General features: G+C 47.3%; 8 protein-coding genes and 2 pseudogenes across 8 annotated transcripts, besides 5 other annotated features; all 10 read left to right on the plus strand.

Annotated features, from left to right (window-relative positions):
- Window positions 1-20132: part of a sequence feature (sequence corresponds to BAC RPCI93-2N9) that runs on past both edges of the window.
- Window positions 99-491, plus strand: Tb927.6.3290 (intraflagellar transport (IFT) protein, putative; the record flags this gene model as incomplete). Its single annotated transcript, XM_840357.1, has 1 exon — window positions 99-491. The coding sequence occupies one exon, from the start codon at window positions 99-101 to the stop codon at window positions 489-491; it is 393 nt and encodes a 130-aa protein (XP_845450.1).
- On the plus strand, window positions 1086-2378 carry Tb927.6.3300 (mannosyltransferase; the record flags this gene model as incomplete). Its single annotated transcript, XM_840358.1, has 1 exon — window positions 1086-2378. The coding sequence occupies one exon, from the start codon at window positions 1086-1088 to the stop codon at window positions 2376-2378; it is 1293 nt and encodes a 430-aa protein (XP_845451.1).
- On the plus strand, window positions 2838-5870 carry Tb927.6.3310 (calpain-like cysteine peptidase, putative; the record flags this gene model as incomplete). The annotated part of the gene is made up of 1 exon (XM_840359.1): window positions 2838-5870. The coding sequence occupies one exon, from the start codon at window positions 2838-2840 to the stop codon at window positions 5868-5870; it is 3033 nt and encodes a 1010-aa protein (XP_845452.1).
- Tb927.6.3320 (ferric reductase transmembrane protein, putative) lies at window positions 6358-7077 on the plus strand (the record flags this gene model as incomplete). Its single annotated transcript, XM_840360.1, has 1 exon — window positions 6358-7077. One exon carries the CDS (start codon window positions 6358-6360, stop codon window positions 7075-7077), a length of 720 nt encoding a protein of 239 aa, XP_845453.1.
- Tb927.6.3330 (hypothetical protein, conserved) lies at window positions 7626-8519 on the plus strand (the record flags this gene model as incomplete). The annotated part of the gene is made up of 1 exon (XM_840361.1): window positions 7626-8519. One exon carries the CDS (start codon window positions 7626-7628, stop codon window positions 8517-8519), a length of 894 nt encoding a protein of 297 aa, XP_845454.1.
- Window positions 8833-9459, plus strand: Tb927.6.3340 (hypothetical protein, conserved; the record flags this gene model as incomplete). The annotated part of the gene is made up of 1 exon (XM_840362.1): window positions 8833-9459. The coding sequence occupies one exon, from the start codon at window positions 8833-8835 to the stop codon at window positions 9457-9459; it is 627 nt and encodes a 208-aa protein (XP_845455.1).
- On the plus strand, window positions 9966-11378 carry Tb927.6.3350 (hypothetical protein, conserved; the record flags this gene model as incomplete). Its single annotated transcript, XM_840363.1, has 1 exon — window positions 9966-11378. The coding sequence occupies one exon, from the start codon at window positions 9966-9968 to the stop codon at window positions 11376-11378; it is 1413 nt and encodes a 470-aa protein (XP_845456.1).
- Tb927.6.3360 (hypothetical protein, conserved) lies at window positions 11714-12205 on the plus strand (the record flags this gene model as incomplete). The annotated part of the gene is made up of 1 exon (XM_840364.1): window positions 11714-12205. One exon carries the CDS (start codon window positions 11714-11716, stop codon window positions 12203-12205), a length of 492 nt encoding a protein of 163 aa, XP_845457.1.
- Tb927.6.3370 lies at window positions 12507-12851 on the plus strand (annotated as a pseudogene).
- Window positions 13434-13457: a sequence feature (AT_rich).
- Window positions 14520-14769: a mobile genetic element.
- Window positions 14520-19523: a mobile genetic element.
- Window positions 19271-19523: a mobile genetic element.
- Tb927.6.3380 lies at window positions 19652-19921 on the plus strand (annotated as a pseudogene).

Consider the following 20132-nt stretch of genomic DNA (forward strand, 5'->3'; position numbering starts at 1 on the left):
AGTGAATAGAAGAAGGTAGCACACTTTGTAGGAATATACGCATTGAAGGTTATATTTTTGTTACTTATATTATTGTTTCACTGCTATCTATCATCACTATGGATGATGATAAACTTGTGATGTTTGACGCCAATGGCGCCATACGCATGTACGACCCGGAGAAATTCGACCAACTAGTGAAGACGATCGAAGTCGAAAAACGCTTTACCACACGTATGGACGAGTTCAAGAACATCGTCAATCAGACTATGTCGATTGTTGAGCAACTGGGAAAGGCCATTGAAGAGGAAAAATTGAAAGCGATTGGATCTCGCAACATCGTAGAAAGCGAAGCAGAGGAGCGCTTTCGCACTGTACAGGAGGCGCAAGTAAGGCTCCGTGAAAAGCAAGCGGAACTCGACCGTTATATTGCAGAATATGATTCATTGAAGAAAGTGGAACAAGAACAGGAGATGTACATCAAGCACCTGAGTCACGCCTCGCGTGAGTAGCTGGACACAGTTAACATGGATAGAGTGATTATGTTTACGGGTGTATGTACGATGAAGGAAAGGGAAAGGAAGGGATGACAGCAGCTAAAATATTATTTTATGTCACGTATTCCTCTCCCCTTCCCATGTGCCCCTTGTCTCGTATGCTTCGGTTCACATCTGGGAGAACAAGGGGGGAAGTGGAGGTAACATTAACGGTGAGTATAGATTTTTGTTTATGATTGCTTGATGGTTGATGCGGGTAGTTCTTTTGTTTTTGGGGCTACTCATGCGATCTGTTTGTTCATATATATATTCTCGGTAGCTACGAGCACATCTCTCATTCTTTATTTTATTTACAAGTGTTTTGCAGCAAAACTATTGCTTACTCATTTGCTATGTTTACTTTATTACTGCCTTCCACCTTGTCATTCCCCTCCCATCCCTACCCCGGTCGTTTTCGTTACTGGTTTTAAAACCGACTTCCAATAGGAAACTGTGGGCAGGACGTCGAATTTGGAATTCATTGCAGAAAAAGCAAGTGTTTAGGCAAAGGGGAAAGGATAGAGGCTTATCAGCTAGAAAATTTCCGTGTAGTTTTCCACCACGTCTCAGATGGAACTGCAGTCGCTTATAGACACGGTGAGTTTGCAAAAACTGCTGCTTCTGGGTGCCTTGTTGCGTTTAATTCTTATCGCGTATGCATTCTTTCATGATCAATGGTTTAGGGTAAAATATACGGATATTGATTACATGATCGTTGTGGATGGGGCGCGACACATGTGGAATGGGGGCTCTCCTTTCGATCGCACGACGTTTCGTTATACCCCCCTTCTTGCTGCGTTAGTGATGCCCAGCATTTGGATTGCGAATCCCATGGGAAAGTTGATATTCGCTTCTTCGGACTTAGGTGCGGCGTGGTATTGTTACGGTGTGCTGAAAAGTTTTGCCAAGGAAAGAAGTGCGAAGTGGATGGTGTCTTTATTTATCTTGTTTAATCCGATTGTTCTGAGTGTGTCCACACGGGGGAACAGCGACATGCTGGTTACTTTCATGAGTTTGATGGTTTTGTCTAAGTTCGCTCGTCGTAAGTGCTATCAAGCAGCGGCCGTTCTTGGTTTCGCCGTTCACTTTAAGATATACCCGATAATATATGCTCTTCCGCTTACCCTTGGTGTGTGGGAACAATCTGTTGCGGCGAGCACAAACACGTGGAGACGGGTGGTCAAAACAGCAGTCGTCGTGTCAATATGCGCACTAATGGCTGCAATTTCCTTCGCAGTACCCACGGTCCTTTGTTACATGAAGTATGGACAACAGTACCTCAACGAGGCCTTTATTTACCATGTATATCGCGAAGATCATCGTCACAACTTTTCACCGTATTGGTTGCTGATGTATCTCAACATGGCGAGACGTCATCTGGGACAAGGTGTTGACTTCTCCCCGCGCCTCGTTGCGTTTGCTCCTCAGGCAGTGGTGTTGAGTTTTGTATCGTACAAACTCCGCCGCAACACGGCGCATGCTTGCTGTGTGCAGACGGTGTTGTTCGTTGCCTTTAATAAAGTGTGCACTGTACAATATTTTGTGTGGTTTATCCCCTTTCTTGCGTTCCTTTTCTGTGAGCCAAAAGAGGTGGAGGACGACGAAAGTGGTGGCAGCGGTGCGTTCAAATTTTTTTCCTGGGTGAAGGCGCTCGGTGTGGTGCTGATGTGGGCAGCAACCATTCCTCTATGGGTCACCACCGCCGTGCCGCTGGAGTTTCACGGTTATAGTGACTTTGCACAACTCTGGATTGTTTCGTGCCTTTTCTTTTTGGCGATGGTTGTACTCGCTTCCATGTTAGCACGCATTGCGTATCGGGTTCAGTGTACGAAGTGTTCAGCGAAGTCGATCAAAGTAGCTTAGCGCGGTGTTGTCGATGTCTTACAGTTGGCTTGCAAGTGGGTGTTTGCTTCGCGGTGGATTGGTTTAACCCGTAAGAGAGTACTCAACATCCCTTCCCCAACCTGCGTTTTCTCATTTCTTTTTTTTTTTGGAGTTTTTTGTCACATTGAAATATAAGGAAAGCGTCGACCGTATTACATACCCGTAATTCCTTTAACACCACATTCGTCCACGTGTCCACGTCACCCAAACCTTGTTACTTGAAACCGAATTAGTTATCTCTTATCTTGTTACATCGTACGATAAACACTTCTTTTTTCTGTAAGTCTCATTCGCCCACTTTCCGCTTCTACTCCTGAAGGTTACGCTTCACGCTCCCGTTTGGGTTAGAACAAAGGAGGAATATAAACAAAGAAGGGAGAGGGGAGAACTGTCCGCAAGGGAGAGTGATCCTTAATATTTTCTCTAGAAGGGATTGCAATGGTTGTGAGTCTTTCCGGTTATTCTCCGCGGGAAGTATACGAGGTAGAGTGTGCCAAATTTAACTGCAAAAAGAATAGTGCAATATGTAACTTCCTTTCGGAGCGGCCGGATGACTTTAAAAGCATCAGCGTTATTGATTTATCAAAGAATTTTGTGGGGCCAAAAGGTGTTCTGCCTCTTCTGGAGGTTGTTCGTCTCTGTGAAAATCTCGAACTTTTGAATCTGTGCGGTCAACAACTAGATAAAAACGCTATTGACGCACTCTGTTTGGTGTTGCGTAGTCATCCCACTGTAATTCATTTAAATCTCTCGGCCAATCCACTTAGTATGTCGGCAGGTACATCGCTTCTCTTGCTGGCGAAGGACAATCCGCTTATTCAGCACATCAACCTCACAGATAGCTTCATCAAACCATCTGTTCTGTTGGCGATTAATGCACAATTGGAGAGAAACAGAGAATATAGAGGTAAGGAAGCGGACCGAGCAGATATAATTTCAAACGTGCAAAGGAATGAGAAATTAAACGGTGGTGATGTTAGAATACCCTTGCAGACATCGCAAGAGAGAGGGGAAGTTCTTTCAAGGCCTATGCAACCGATTGTGCAAGACCAAAATGTGACATCGCGTGAAACAGATGATCAGGCATACGATTCCTTGTATCCCCATGATTTGGGTGCCCTTTTGGCTAGTTTTACACATGAGGTTCATGATGTCTTGTTTGATGAAGATCCGACATCATACGTAGCGAAATATTGCTCGGTGCGGCGGACATGCTTTCACGATGCAGACTTTCGTGCTGATAGAGTCCCTCTTCGTCGCGGTGTTAGGCGGTGGGATGCCTTCGCCTGGAGGCGTGTGAGCAAGTTGTTTCCATCAGCAACGTTACTTCCGGAAGCTGGGGAAGATAAGACACTGGTATTCCCTCGCGAATGCTTCCAAGCATATTCGTGGGTTTTTACCTGCGTTGAGGCTGTTTTCAAGGATGCGGCAATCCTTCGTGATACTCTTTTCACTTCTTACGATGTGGATCACGGTGTTTATGGTATTCGCGTGTATGTGGATGGGCGGTGGCGGTACGTTATAGTCGATGACTATCTTCCCGTTAACGAGAAGAACGAACTCATGTTCACAAAACCCGTTGACAATAAATACTTCTGGCCTTGTATACTAGAGAAAGCATTAGCCAAGATGTACGGTGGTTATTTGGCACTTGATATAGAATTTATTTTGGAGTCCGTTCCACGAGCCCTTTCGATGACTCCTGAAGCAACCACCCCAACGAACACGCCACTACTTGCGTCCAACGGTTTTCCGAACACTGTGGAGTGTCGTGATGACGATGTACGGCGTACGAGCTGCGCCAAAACACTACAAGACCTCAGTGGTGGGGTGGGTATTACTCGCTTCCTGCGTACTGCTGAATTTCAGAAGGATGAGTGGTGGGCCTCTATGCTAGATATGTCTAGGTCTGGTGCTATTATGGTGGGGATAACAGACTTTGAAAATGCCCTTCCCGGTATAGAGACGGCTCACGCATACCGCATTACCCACGTGCAGCAGGTTGGTGGAATAAAGCTCGTCATGCTTTCCAGTCAGTGGTCGCCCCAGCAGTGGAAGGGCGATTGGTCAGATGATTCTTGTCTATGGCAGTCTCATCGTGATGTCAGTATGACTCTTCGAAAAAAAAGGTTGGCCGGCGACCACTTTGGGTTTTGGATGTCGTATAACGACTTCCTTTCGGTTTTTATTCAGGTGCATATTTGTCATGTGTTTAATGGCTTTACACAGCATGTTGTGGAGTGTGAGTGGGGTAGGGACACCGCAGGGGGGCCATGCTTTGACCATCACTGGCACCTCAATCCACACTTCAAACTGCGACTGTCAGAGAACACGCTCTTTTTCATCAACCTTTCCCTACCGGACACGCGCTTTGCACCAACGTGCGTTAAGGCGATGGGGATGCATATTCTTAACAGCCCGCGGTACCCGGTATGCTACCTACATAACACGCAAGATTGTGTCGTCGCAACCGATTATGTGGAGACGGACTCGATTTCCGTAGAGGGCAATTTTACAAAAGAAGGTGTTTATTGGATAGTTCCCAGTGCTGACTTGACAGGGGTAATGAGCAGGTTCATCCTCCGCATGTTTGTGAGCTCACCATTTGTTTTCTCTTCAGAAGTGATTGGCAACCACTGGAATACGCTGAAATTCTCCGATATCATAGAGTGTAGTGGCGAATTCTGTGCGGGGGATGACAACGCGCAAGTGCTTATTCGGTTTCTCACAAATGACAAGATTAGAGAGGAGGTGTCGGTAGGTCCAATTGTTGTGAAGGTGGCAACACCAGAGGATAAGAACCTTGCGATTGGGCTGTTCCTTGTACATTCAAGTTTTGCGGGATCGAAGGCGTCCAGGACCCTTGGAGTTGTGGATAAAGGGGATATTGTGGCTTCGAGTCCTTATGCAGTTACTGACAGGGCTTACATTATGGCAGACGTTTGCGATAACGACGTGTACACATTGATAACATGTATTAGTCCCACCGGCTCACGCGCGGAAATCGAATACACCCTATGGAGTGCCATCCCCTCGCCGCAGCATACCATTTTACCTGTATGGGGAAGGAAAAGCGTTACAGTGTCGTGGCCTGAGGGGAGTGGTTCTTTCTATGGGGTGAAGAACAACCCGCAAATTGAGATATGCCCTGAACGCGATTTTGATACGTTCGTTATCAAGATGAACCTCGTGGAATGTAATGTGACCGATCCTGCGATTGTTCTTTTCGTGCTTCAAAACGCCGGGAATAAGGGGGATGGTATCAAGGGGAAAATACCAGCGAATCAGGTGTTAAAACGCTCTCAGTATGTGCGACACCACTTTGTACAGTGCGAGCTGCAACTGCTAGAACCGACGGACTCCCTTTTGGTTATTCCTTGTCTGCAGCCCACGGGGTCGAAAGGGGCGTGTGCCATAACGGTTTCAACGGAAACTTCCGATTTTTCTGTTAGAGTGTTGTCGAGTGTTTAAACAATTGAGAGAGGAGTATGATGGTGGATATTCACTGGTGAAATGTGGCACCACGAATTAATAATGGTGGGCAGTGCCCACTGGTGGGTGGGGGTGAGGGGAATTGCACCTAATTTTCACATGTAAAGTGTTTTCCTTCAGGCGATCGAAAGAAAACGGCAGGCGTCAGTACTGTTGGTGTTGATTTTGTATGTTTAATGTGTTTACGAACCAACAAAAGGGAGGAATGTTTACGTATACATGCGGATTAGACTCACTGTCTCCTATTGCACTTGCTGTTGTTTGTAACTGGTGTGCTTTTGGTTAGGCGTCAGCTCTGTAATAATATCTGATGGCCGGAAAGCCATAACAGTAACCGTACACTTTACTTTGTTTCTTACGTGGCATCCTCTTCACATCTCCACACCCTTTCACATGCACATTTGTCGATGATAACGTACAAGTTGGGCTAACGAAAAACGAAGCAGAGTAAGTATAAACCACGGAGATGAGCACCGAAGACATTCTGATTGAATGCCCTCTTAATGTTGAGGTTGAGGAAGAAGCAGATGGCATCAACGATGTTGTTCGTTTAGAGGAAAATCAATTATCTACTGCACAACTACTCTGTCGAATTACGTCCCTCATCGCGATTGGGGCGTTTATATACTTAACTTTTTGGAACAACTCTCAGTTCTGGGCCGTAGTATTTGTCTATCATCCATTGTTTATGGTAGTTGCTTTTATGGGCGCGCTTCCCGAGCTCATGTGCACTGTTGCTGGTTTTCATAGTCGGAAGTTTCCATTTAGTCGCGTCATAAGAACGCATCTCAAGTGGACTATGGTGTTTAAGGCATTAAGTTTGCTTGGCATAGTCGCAGTAGAGTGGACCAAATTCGTCAAATCCAAAAATCATTTCAAGTCTTGGCATGGGATTATCGGTGCCGTGTGTGAAGCTTCTCAGTTTTTGGAAGCACTCGTAGGTCTCAGCATGTATTTCAATGCTGGTGGTCGCTTCTTCAGTTCGTCTCAGGCGCGTTTGCTTCGTGTGGCGCATCGACTCCTTGCCGTCGTGGTTATTTTAACGGGATTAACTTCCATGTCGTTGGGCATGTTCACCAAGTTTGCCGTGGAAGTGTACGGAGCGTTGGCCGTGCGGGTGGCATTTGCCATTCTTCCCATTGTTTTGGCACTGTGGGGTTATGCTTGCCCCTTTGTGGCCTGGTAAATGAACGAAAGAATCAAAAAGAGAAATAGGGCAGGGTATACTAAAAAGGTGCACGAAAAGGCATTTGGTCTGAGGGGTGGTCGTCAACAAGAAAAGAAATGTTGCTGGGGAGTTTTGTCCAAAAAAAAATAAAATAATAGTGATAACCCTTTCATTTGGAAGCTTGTGCTCCTCTGTTCTTTGCTGCTTTTTTTTTGTCAGCCTGCTGAGAGTGTTATGTAACCTACACCATTTATCAAATGGCAACTTGCTTTCTTGTGGTGGAGCATGCCCAAATATTTCGCTATATGGGTGTCAGGGAATGTGATAGTCTCGTCGGTTACAGTAGTGGCAGTAGGTGACTTTCTGTCGTCTTTTCCCCTCATTTGTATTGTCAGTTGTTGGTGGCACGAGTATCGTTGTGCAGGCACATACGCACGCACAGTCATACAAGGTGATATCGAAATTTGCATTTACTCCTCTCTTCTCCCTTATTTTTGAATGTTGCCACCTTTTCCCCTCCCCTCCTATTTTTGTTTGATGAACATGCACCCCTGAAGAGAGAAGGGATGGGGGGGAAAACAAATGTAAAGGTTCTTGGAAGACCGACGCAACCGACAGGAACCTTTTTTCTCCGAAGCATGGATCGTGACCCTGACAGCCGACCCTTTCTGCGGTGCGAAATGAGGCGAAGAAGTGACCGCAGTCTTCCCAATACCACTTTGTCGCTTCACTACGATGAACCTAGCCGCAGTCAGTCGAGGCAGTTAGGTGAACGCCGCCGCTTTTTCAAGCAACCCACCGAAAGTCCCTTTTCACCCGCGAGAGCCCAGCCGGAGCGCCGTCTCCTGCGCCGCGGGTCCCCCAAGTGCTACGCGTCCAGTTTGGATAGTGCTCTCTGCGTTTCACGGGACTCGTCGCCATTCCGCTCTTCGATAAGACGTTGCCGGAAACCGCCTTTTAATGACCGGTCAGCAAGCGAACCGCGGCCCTCACGTGTTCCTCTTTCGGGTGGTCGTGGGCAACTCAACTTGGGAGATCTCGTGCCAATGCCAAAACCGCCAAAACAACGGCTTATACCACCACCCATGGAAAAGAAACCATTACGTACCGCACGGCGCCGCACACCTCTTCCGTTGTCGCAGACAACACCGGAGAGACGCAGGGGTGTGAAAATGTTTGATGCTAATGAGTACCAAAACGCGTTCGACGGGGGTCAAACCGCCTCGCTTCTGTTTAACCGTACTCCTAGTGATGTTCCAACCGCTCATCAGAGAACTCCAAGTAACATAAGTGCTCGCAGTAGTGCCTCAGTTAGATCGGACACTTCTGAAGCCGGTGTGGCAGGGCAGGCGAGGGGTCGAGACTCGCCATCCACTGCGAGGAATTCGGTCACACGGAGGGCGCGAAGCATGACACCAACACGGCGTAATTATGATATTATTACGGGATTGCCACTATAACCTAATCGCTGTGCATGCCCTTACTCTAAGAGCAGTAGGTACTATAGAAAACTTTTTTTTTCAGTTTCCTGTAGAACTTGATATAGATGGTAGATAGGCGTGCGAAGTACTTACTTTGTTTTATATCTTCCTCCTCCCTTTTATCCCTTGGACGTTTTTGTTATATTTATTGCGCACATACACGATACCACTTGGTTCCCCATCCCACACCCCCCGTGCTATTAAAATGCCTTCCCACAACAACTACCACTTCATGCCATCCTCAATGAGACTACAATAGTGAAGCAAAGGAGTGACGGGGGGAAAAAAGATAATGGTTTACTACTTCACTCTTGCAGCCGATCCGTCGGTCATATGCTACATGGGTCGTGACAAATACGAAAACGAGAAATTAATTAAATACGGATGGCCGGAAGATATTTGGTTTCACGTTGATAACCATAGCAGTGCTCACGTTTATGTGCGTATGCCAAAGGGTAAAGGTTTAGATGATTTAACCCCTGCGATCATTGAAGAATGCTCTCAGCTCACCAAGGCGAACAGCATTGAGGGTTGTAAGCTTAACAACGTACGAGTTGTGTACACGCCCTGGAGTAACTTACACAAAACAGATGGCATGGAAGTGGGGCAGGTGGGGTTTCACAAAGAATCTCTCCGCCGGTACCATACCGTTGAAAAAAAAAACAATGCTATGTTGAACAAACTGGAAAAAACAAAAGTCACGAAAGACGACGTTGATTTCCAAACTTTAAAAGACGAACGGGATGCGGAGGAGAGACGAGAGAAGCGACAGGCTTTAGCAGCCCAACAACAGCGCGAAAAAAAAGAAGCTGCGGCTCGGAAGAAGGCCGAAGAACTACGCTCGTACGCGTCGCTTATGGTTGAGTCGAAGATGCGAACAAATCAGGAACATATTCCAGATGAAGATGACTTCATGTGAACTCTGGAGATCTTTCCACGAAGTAGCAACTTCTTTCCCCCCTCCCCCTTCTAGTTGGTGTATCACTTCGCCAGTATACATCTCAAGGGTGTCACGTTTAAGTGCTGCTGACGTTTCCTTGGAAAAGAGGAAGGAAAGCGAAATTGTTTCGAGTTGCTGTGTGATCGAGGAAATCGATGGTTGCCTGAAAATTTCTAAAACCTCCCCTCTCAATTCTTTCTCTCCCTCACATTTCTTCACCGGAGGCTGGCACACACAAAAAAAAAAAGTACAGAAGAGAGGGTTGATCTATAAGTTGTTGCTGCGAAAGAGTTGTAGCACAAATGCTCTTGGGATGCCGTCGGTTTGTCACACACGCCGTCGGACAATCTTTCCCCCACGTAACTTCTCCATTACGTGGTAAGCGGTTGCTGCGCTTGCGCCATGGCTGCCCTCGCGCTAAACCACTGCTCTCCGCCGAAGGGGATTTGCACACAACGCCGTTGGACCGTCCCCCGCCAACAGATATGCCACTCGCGTACTTGCAGGGGGAGATTTTGGATATGGAGAAGTATCGGACAGAAGAAGCTGTTTGGTCGAGAAACACAGTGCGGGAAGCATGGAATGCAATTAACCACACACTGCACGATACGACCCCCGGCGTTGATGCAACGAAGAAGAAGGAGATAATTGAAAAAGACCTTGTAGGCTTGGCTCTCTGCACGTCATATGCGGAAGTGAAGCACCTTCTTTCTCTGTTGACGCCCTCGCTTCGTTCACATATTGTTTCTCAGCCCTCCTATAAACAAACCGAGGTGGAGGAGTTTTTTCTCCATCTTGGACAAGACATCGAAGTGAGAGGTGCGGATTGGGTGATTCAGGTTCCGCCCCCGTCGGTGACCGATTTGCGTTATACCCTTGAGCGGGTGGGCCGATTTGGCGATGACGGCCGTGGGTGTATTGGACACACGCCGCATCGAGTAGCCGTGTGGCGCGGGCGGTTGGGGGAACCGTTAGGACTCACTATTCGTGTGGGACGTTATGTGCCGAATGTTGCCAGGGCATTGGTTCCTCTTGCGCGACGAGGTAGTGTTTTGATACTCTCCAAGGCGGGTATGGGAAAGACCACAATCCTGAGAGACCTCGCTGCTTCCCTCTCTCGTGATCCGGCGAAACCCCGCGTTATGGTCGTTGATACCTCGAACGAAATTGGAGGTGATAGCCCGATGCCGCTGCCTTTTCTAGGGCGTTGTCGCCGTATCCAGGTCCCGCGTCGCGAGGAGCAACAAGAAGTAATGAAACAAATTCTTCAAAACCACTCACCGGAGTACGTAATTGTTGATGAGGTTTCCACTACCGCCGAAGCAGAAGTAACGTGGTCCATTTCCCAACGGGGAGTTCATCTCGTTGCCACATGCCATGGCGAAAGTTTAGCGGGGTTATTGCAAAACCAGTCACTGAACTTGTTGGTGGGAGGCACCGCGCATGCATTTCTTAGTAACGAGGAGCGGCGGTTACGGAACAAGATCAAGAAAACTATCCTCGAGAGGCCGCATTCATCACCGTTTAAGTTTGTTGTGGAACTCCATTCACGGAAATTCGCTCATCTTTATGTGGATGTAAACCAGGCTGTTGATTGTCTTTTGGACCAGGGGGATGCGAGACGAAGTGCACGGATTGGGAAAACAATTGCCATTGATGAGCCACTGCCAGATGAGGTGATGGGTTTAGTTATGTCTCAAGAAAAGGAAGGTTCATATGCAAGAGAGCCGTCACACGAATCGTGGAGTGAGTGCAACGATGATGACAGTTGCGCCCTCGCCGGGCGGGAGGGGTGGCGGCCAAACAACCGGCCCGAGAGGCAGCGAGGGACTCGGTCGCATGGATGTCGAAAAAGATCAAATGACGACTTGTTGGACGAACTGAATAACTTTAATTAAGGCACCAATTTTTATCCAACGATAAGCTACAGAACAAAAAAAAAGTACATACTAAGGGTTTTCTTTCAAAAACAGAAACATACCGACTTGCCCCAGCACATACTGGACGGAAACGCCGGATTCGAGGAATATCAGAACATCTCGCACGTAGCAAAGGCTCCTGTCATCACGTTTTGATACTTTTTTCTTCTTCTTCTTGAATAGTCCCTAGATTTCTTCCAACGTCAGCACTTTTGTTTAAACTTTCTCTTTCTGATTTCTTTTTTAATTGTCTGTAAATATGTATTTGCGGTCCTGCTCAGCCATAGTTAATTACGCCCACTAGCAAAGGGCAGATGATATCATTGCGGGGAAACATAGGTTTGCTTACCCGGCGGCGCCACGCCGTTATCACTCTCCACTCTGCATTAGAGTTGTGTGGTGTCACACGTTACAAGAGTTCATTACCCAACAGCGCATTAACTGCTCGAACAGCGGAGGCCCTCTATTCCATGGAACATTACCATAAGCAATGCCTCAATGAGGATGAGCGTCGGCAAGTCGAAGTGCAAGCTTGGGAAGAACTAATGAACCTTCCTGATGCTGCAGTGGAGGATGCGTCCTCAAGCGTTGTCGCCGACATTCTCGGTTCCTGGTGCTATTTTTCGAAATTTTGGGACCGAGGAATACAAGGCCCCAACCCATCAGACAGTCCTGAAGAAAACAACGTCAAAAAGGTCAATGTTCCTCTAATCGCAAGGGAATTCCACCGACCCCATTCCCCATCAACAGTTGACACGGCACCACCACCCCGCGCGAATCCACTAGATGAAGTGCTGGACTTTTGAATAAGAATTTTTTAAAAATGTAACACCGCATACTTTTACATATTTTCTCCCGACATTTTTTAATTTACCGACAATTCCGTACATCACCCCTCAATTCACCACAACATTTCCCCGAAACCTCGTCAAGGAAAAAAAAGAAAATATGGTTTTCTTCACGAACGCGCAATCGGCAACAAAGCAAAACAAACTGAAAACAACGTAGATCTTCAAAAAAGCAAGGAGAATCCCAAGGAACAAGAAAATACAAATACATACTATCACCTTCACCACCAACATAAAAGAAGAAGCATTTTACAAAACTATGAAAAAGCTGAGGGGTCGACACCCCCTTCGGAGTGTAATTTTTGAAGAGAATTACCGAATAGAAACGGGAGTTTCGTATACCGCTCTGGATGAAAGCTTTCCTGTTGTTCATGGCTTTTTTTTTCGTATCGAAGGGGGGAAGGTACACTTTTGTCGGCGTGCAAGTGAGTTTAGCACGTAGTCGCCACACAAATACTGAGGCATTTAGTGGGCTGGTAAATGAACTCAAATCATTTTCCAACTGGAGGGAAATATCAGAGAAACTTACGTGGGAGATTATATGTGTACATCAAGAGGACTGGAAAAGCGTTGCGGATGTTCAGAATTGCGAGGCAACGGGTGAAGCGAGAATGAAGAGAATTCGTACTCAGTCTGGCAGTACAAATTGTCCGCGTGAGGATCGAAGAGGAGTTAATAAAGCTAATGCTCTTTGGAAAATGTTTTTTTTTTTCAGTACCGTCTTCGGGTGGGAAAGAATGCGATTCCCACTTTGTTTTCTTCCGCTGTGACGGACTCCAGTGTGAGTACCTTACAGACACTTCTTCCCTGATAATGTCTTCATATCAACATCATTTATTTTGATTACTCTAATGAGATGAATACTTATGTTATGTTGATTTGAATATAACCGATGTGTCTCCCTTTTTATATTCATAAATAATTAGATGCGAAATACCATACTTATTTAACCTGTTTGCAAAATAATGTGTTGATTGACATATACGTTATGTTCACCTACATTTTTTTGCATATAGTCTCACCATGCTTGTACACTTGCCCAATTGGGGGGGGGGGCTAAAAACAAAGCATGTTACATGAGTACGCAAATACATTTTTAACAATTTATTCGTTTTTATTTGGCTTCTTATGAAGTGAGGACAAACTTCACATTGTTGAGTAGCTAAGTTCTTTTCGCAGCCTCATGATAATAATAATAATTATTAATATTGTATGCCTTACATTGTCACGTAAGAGGAGGAGGAGTGAAACAAATGCTATTTGTTTAAGTTAGGTTTTTTCTATCTTCTCTTTTCATTGTTCACATAAACATTGCATGTTAGTGTTTTCGACAAAGCAGTGCATTCAACAATATTAGCATTTTTCAGTAATAATAAAACATAAATATATCTATGTGTTCCTCTCTATTTATATTTTTAATGTGCATGCGCTTACGGTACGAAAGAAAACATCTATTGTATTAAATTTTTACCACTTATTACAACTTAATAGTTGGATTCCTGCATGGTGCACTCCAACTCTCCCTTCCTATCTGCTTATCTACAACACTTTTATTTCTCACATACCATCACATGATTCTAATAGGGATATGGTTATACTAGCTGATTCCGTGATAGCTTCCCCCCTTGGTTTTTTTTCCAAAAATGACGGGAAATGATACGAGAGATGTTGGGACCTCCAACGAAAATTCGTTTCTGTTACTTTGACAAGTACATGATACAGTGTTAGACTTAAATGCGGGGATGGAGTTCATTAAAGGACAGATGAAAATACAGAGAGATGAAATTGCGTCTATGGATATGAGACTTAGCAAACAAATGAAAATACGGGAGGAAAAAGGTGTGGATATAAGTAGGACGTTGAATTGGCTGACGTTACTGGTTGAAAATGAGCGTCCTGGTGCATATGAATCTGCGTACAATGTAATACAGCGCGTAATCTCATATGACGATAATAAGGGATTGCTGGGGTTGCATGCTGAGGAAAGGGTTGCTAACCTTCGGGCAGATGAAAAATGCCATACCAGGTTCGACCGAAATGGGCCGATATTGCATGTTATCACCTCTAAGAAGGGTTGGTCATGCACAGATTTTGGTGGAAGAGATGCATGCGACATGTTTGTGCGCAAGGAGACGGTACGTATGTGGCACAGAATCCGAGCACATTTGGATGATTGGTTACCGACTGGCTCCCAAGTGTCCCAACAGCCCCTCTTACTTGTTTGTTCTCGGGAGATCGGAAAATCCTGTGGTCGGGAGAATACAGCGATGTGCCCTGACGATGCCAGCCACCTCAACGTGGTGTCAGAGTCCAGTACCCCGTCTCATCGGGGGAAGCCAAGAGCCAGCAGCGTTCCTTTCATGGGCAACACTGCTGTGCTCCGGCTACGGCATCATACAGCACAGGGATCAGCAGCGTCTTGCTGGGACACCGTTTTTCATTTGTCGGTCCATGGGCACGTGCCAGCGTGTCATCAGCAGTATATCATCCACACTAAGATGCTGCTGTCCGGTGATGTGGAAGAGAATCCCGGCCCGTCGTTGCGCGGGATGCAGTGGAACTGCGCCGGGCTATCTCAAGGAAAGAGATTAGCATTAGCACGTCGGCATACATCCCACCAAAACGCACATTCACGGCAAATGACTTAGATACGCTTCTGACGACCGACGGTGCCCAGCTCATCGGTGCAGACGCTAACGCACACGCGTTGGTATGGGATCGCGCGAGCCCACCAAATACCAAGGGTGAAACCCTCACACAGTGGTGCATTGACAACCAGCTTCTGGTCTGTAACACTGGTGAGTGCACCAGGTACGCCCGCCACCACGTGAAGCCCACCCCTGATATGACGCTATCAAGGAATTTCACAGTGTCCAGGTGGACATCGCTGTATTCTCCCGATACCGACCACCATCACATATTTTTCGACGTTATTGTTGGAGACGACACAGACTCACTGAGCTGCCCGCGGCTTTGAAAACCCATGTACGCATAGCTAAAAGCTGACTGGAGGAATTTCCGTCTCAAGGTTGACGAGTTCTGCAGAAAAATTGGTAGAGAATAACGTCAACACCCTGAAACAGAAATTGAGCTCCGCCATCCGCATTGCGACGAAGGTCTCCGTTCCCCGTGGCTGCAGAGCAACGCCACCACATGGGACACCTGCGCTCGCGAAACTCGATGAAGAGATCGCTGGATACGGACCCTCTCACCGAAGGGAAAAGTTGGTAGCCACGCGTAAGCAGATCCTGGACCGCACCACAAAGAAGAGATGGAGCACGCTATGCTCCAGACTTGCGGTGTCAGACCGCTGCAGTTGGCACATTGTCAAGAAAGTATACGCGCCACGACCACTAACCACACCGGCTGTACTTGTTGATAACGCGGCCATCACGGACTACCGTCAAGCTGAGAGGTTCAGTAAACTGTACTCATCCCGCGCAAGAAGGCACCCCGACTCACACCCACCGGCACCCATAAAGACGATAGCGAGTGAGTTTAGTCTCATCACGATAGCTGAACTACGGAGATCGATCAAACTGCTACCGAGTGGATCCGCAGCCGGACCTGATTGCTTATACAACGAGGCATTACAACATCTCGGTAGAGCAGCGCTGAATGTTGTGCTGAGGCTATTCAATGAGAGCCTACGAATGGGAGCCGTGCCGTCTGCATGGAAGACCGGTGTTATCATCCCCATCCTGAAGGCCAGAAAAAAGGAAGAGTACCCCGAATCTTACAGGCCTGTGACGCTCACGAGCTGTCTCTGCAAAGTCATGGAGCGCATAATTGCCGCAAGGTTTAGAGACACTGTTGAGTCCCAGCTGACGCCGCAGCAATCAGGCTTTCGCCCCGGATGCTCACCGCTCGAACAACTCCTGCACGTCTGCGCTGCCCTCTGCCGTCCCACGCACCAATATCGTACAGGTGCTGTATTCGTTGACTACGAGAAGGCATTTGACACAGTAGACCACGACAAAATTGCGGGGGAAATGCACAGAATGAAGGTATCACCCCACATTGTGAAGTGGTGCGTATCATTTCTGAGTAACCGAACTGGTAGAGTGAGATTCAAGGAGAAACTTTCCAGAAGCAGAACATTTGAGCGAGGAGTGCCACAAGGAACTCTCCTTGGCCCAATCATGTTCATAATTGTCATGAACTCGTTGAGCCAACGCCTTGCAGAAGTGCCGTTGCTGCAGCACGGATTCTTTGCAGACGACCTGACGCTACTTGCGAGGCACACAGAGGGATGTCATCAACCAGACGCTACAATGCGGCCTAAACGTGGTGTTACAGTGGTCAAAAGAGTACTTCATGTCTATCAATGTAGCGAAAACAAAGTTCACACTCTTCGGGTTCACAGAGCGCCACCCCCTTACATTACAACTGGAAGGCGAAAGAATAGGAGCTGACAGGACACCGAAGCTTCTAGGAGTAACATTCCAGTGTCTGCAAGGGATGGCAACACATGCGGCCGAAACGAGACGCAAGATGGACTTCCGACTACTGCAGATAACAGTCATCTCAGCTTCTATATGGGGGCCAATACGACAAGTGCTGAGAGCTTTTTATCTAGCACTCGTACAGGCACGCACCATGTGTGGCATTGAGGTATGGTACTGGGACGCTTCGGAACGAAGTCGCGACCTCCTTGCAGCAGCACAACACAAAGCCAGTCGAATCATAGCTGGCATACCGCATGGGACGCGCGAAGAGGACTCTCTGCTGGAAGCAAACCTCCTGCCACTCAAGACGACCACTCTTGTGCGCAGCATGAAATTCATGCTGATGTGTGAGTCACGAGGCGGATGTTTGCGGCGCAGTGCTGAGGAAGTATACCACAGCAAACACCCAGTCAGAGCCCTACACTCCCGCATCATGCGGTCCTACCCCCACCTCCGCATTGAGCCACGCGAGCACCCACTAGAGACATCGACGCTCCGCCACAGCTGCCGACCGATATTTCACACGCAGATAAAGCCTGTGTGCGCTGATGACCCTGACAATGTCAAAAGGGAGGCTTCCGAAAAGTGATTGCACGGCATTTTTCACGGAGGGGGAAGGAGCCACCGCGGCGAGTGCACTACGAATTGTGGACTGATGGATCCGTGCCCCTCGGTGAGAAGTCCGGATCAACTGCCCTGCTCTATAGAAACAACACGCTGATTTGTGCACCCGAGACCGGAGCAGGGGAACTTTCATGCAGTTACAGAGCGGAATGCGTAGCATTAGAGATAGGACTGTAACGGCTGCTGAAATGGCTTCTGGCATACAGAAGCACACCGAGCAGGTTGTCCATCTTCTCTGACTCGCTGTCAATGTTAACAGCACTGCAGACGGGCCCCCTATCCGTAACGGACCCAATTCTGAGACGACTATGGAGGCTTCTGCTTCAAGTTGAGAGAAGGAAGGTGCGTATCCGACTGCAATTTGCGTCCGGCCATTGTGGCGTGAAACGGAATGAGGTTTGCGATGAAATGGCCAAAAAGGCCGCTGATTTACCACAGTTGCGAGACGCATGGATCCCCGACATCATTGCTTATGCGAAGCGAGTGCTTAGGTCGGAAGAAGTCTATGAGAACACTCATAGGTTTGGTATCACGGGCAACCACTTTCCAACAAAACATAAAGAAGAACTGACGGGGGAAGAAGAAACGGCACTGGCACGCTTTCGGGTTGGAGTCTTCAAGATACTATGGATGGATGTTGCGAAAGATCAACCCGAGTGTGCCTCCACAGTGCCGATGGTGCAACCCGCAACATGCAGCAATAGGGCCAACAATACAAACAGTCCCAACTGTTGCGACACGCACTCTTCAGAGAACCTCCGAACCAACTAAATGTACGGAATGTGATGCCACATACCAATACCTGTCGAATGCTGTAACGCACATGGTAAACAAACATGGCTTTGTGCGAGCTGATGCCCTCCGGAGGATCAAATACGGCGATGCAACACCCGCAGTGGACATCCTCCCGGAGCCCTCTCCAGTGGTGGCGATCGTTCCTCTACCATCGAGCATACGAGTCCTGATGAGACCGCAGGTGCTTTACTGTACCCTCTGTGCCTCCAAATTCGCAGTGCCAGGCCGACTATTACACCATCTTAGAACAATACATGGCATAGGCAGCGGTAGTTGCCGCGTGAAAAGGGGGCGAGAGAGCGAGGACTCAGTGCAAGGAGATGGTAGCGTCCCAGCAGCCCCAGCCCCTCAGGAAACACGGAAGCTGCCGTTTCAATGTGACCTGTGCGAGGCGAGCTTCAGTACACGTTCTTCCCTGTCACTACACAAGAAATTCAAGCATAAGAGCATAGTGACGGAGGACGGTACCGTGGTGTTGGTGCAATTCCCTCGTAAGCGTGCCCGTGAGGGAAACGTTGACGTCCCGGGGAAAGGCGAGGTGCAGTGTGGTGTGTGTCAAAAAGTGCTCAGTTGCAGGGACTCCCTCATCCGACACTGTAAGGCTTTCCACAAAGGTGAGGGAGTCGAGCTTAAATGCAGCAAAAGCACAAAATTGCGTGCCACTGATTCCCCGCATACAAATGCATCCATGTTGGTGCGCCCGACATGCGGAAGGCAGTGTGCTAGCAAAACTGGCCTCACCCTACATCAAAAGAAGATGCACGGTATGAAGGTAGAGCGCGCTGTTACCAGCCAACGCGGCGACTGCGAAGAAACGTCGCTGCACCTGATGAGCTGTCCCAGTTTGAAGGAGTTACGTGTCAGGCTTGCAGTAGAAGGTGAGTGTGTGCAGGATATATGTTTTTCCAAAAGGCTGGCGCAATTTCTCATTGCGGTTGAACGGAGCCGGCCGCAGGTGAAGTCCTCCCCCAATGTAACAGTCATACAACCCACTCTCCCTTCTGCAACTTCCCAGCTTATTGCCGAGTGTGGAGCTAGCAGGAAAAGCACCGGACGCTGGAATAGTCCAGACACCCTCAGAGACAGAGGGGGTATGCAGTTAACAAGCAACAGAAACAGAAAGAGGGAGAGAGAATAATAAACAAATAACAAAATTCAAAACAAAAGGATTGCTAATTGACATTTTTGTGAGAGTCCGGGGTGGGAGGCTTCTCGCCCCGTCTGCTGTATTCCGTTCAACTGCGGAGCTACAACAAAACGTTATAGAGAGGGTGTGTTAGGATGAATAATAAAGGGAGACTCTGCCACAGTCGCCAGACCGATAGCATCTCAGGGCTCTACGGTGATGGCTGATGGCCGTGCCAGTGGGGGGAAACTCTCACGAAGGCACGAAAAAAAAAATTTTTAAAGTCTATAGGCAAACCTCTACCCTGATATGGCTAATGTTATCCGCTAAGAGATTTTGTTCGTGTCAGTATAAGCAGATGTCTCATGCCACAAGAGAATTTACGTATGGTTTTTGCTGCAAACAAACCAAATGATATACTTAAGTTTACGTGTTTTCTTTCTTATAATTGAAATAGATGACATTATTTTGTCCATCTTTTTTTCCTTTTCTACTGACCAATCGCCTTCCGTATTTCTCATCCTGATGTCGAATATTATTCCTGTTTCCTCATTTTTTATTTCAGTAAACAGCAATTTTGCACAGCTATCACTCGACAAAAAATATGTTAATAATCTGAATAGTAATGATTATATTATTATAAGAGAACACATTCATGTACGCCACTACTTCTCCCAGTAACAACGATAATCATACATAACATTGTATGTGCGTGTTCACGCGTTTCTCGTACATTATCATTTCTTTTGTTGTAATGTCCCTGTTTGAGTCATCTCAATTGCGAGTTATTATAACTCTGGTTGTCCCTCCACTATCTTTGTTTGGGGGTGGTGGGGTGTGTTAATGCTCTTTGCATGTGGAGTGGGGATAGAGGAATAGGGCCCTGCTTATG

Source organism: Trypanosoma brucei, chromosome 6 (genome assembly GCF_000002445.2).
Source record: "Trypanosoma brucei brucei TREU927 chromosome 6, complete sequence".
NCBI lineage: Eukaryota > Euglenozoa > Kinetoplastea > Trypanosomatida > Trypanosomatidae > Trypanosoma > Trypanosoma brucei.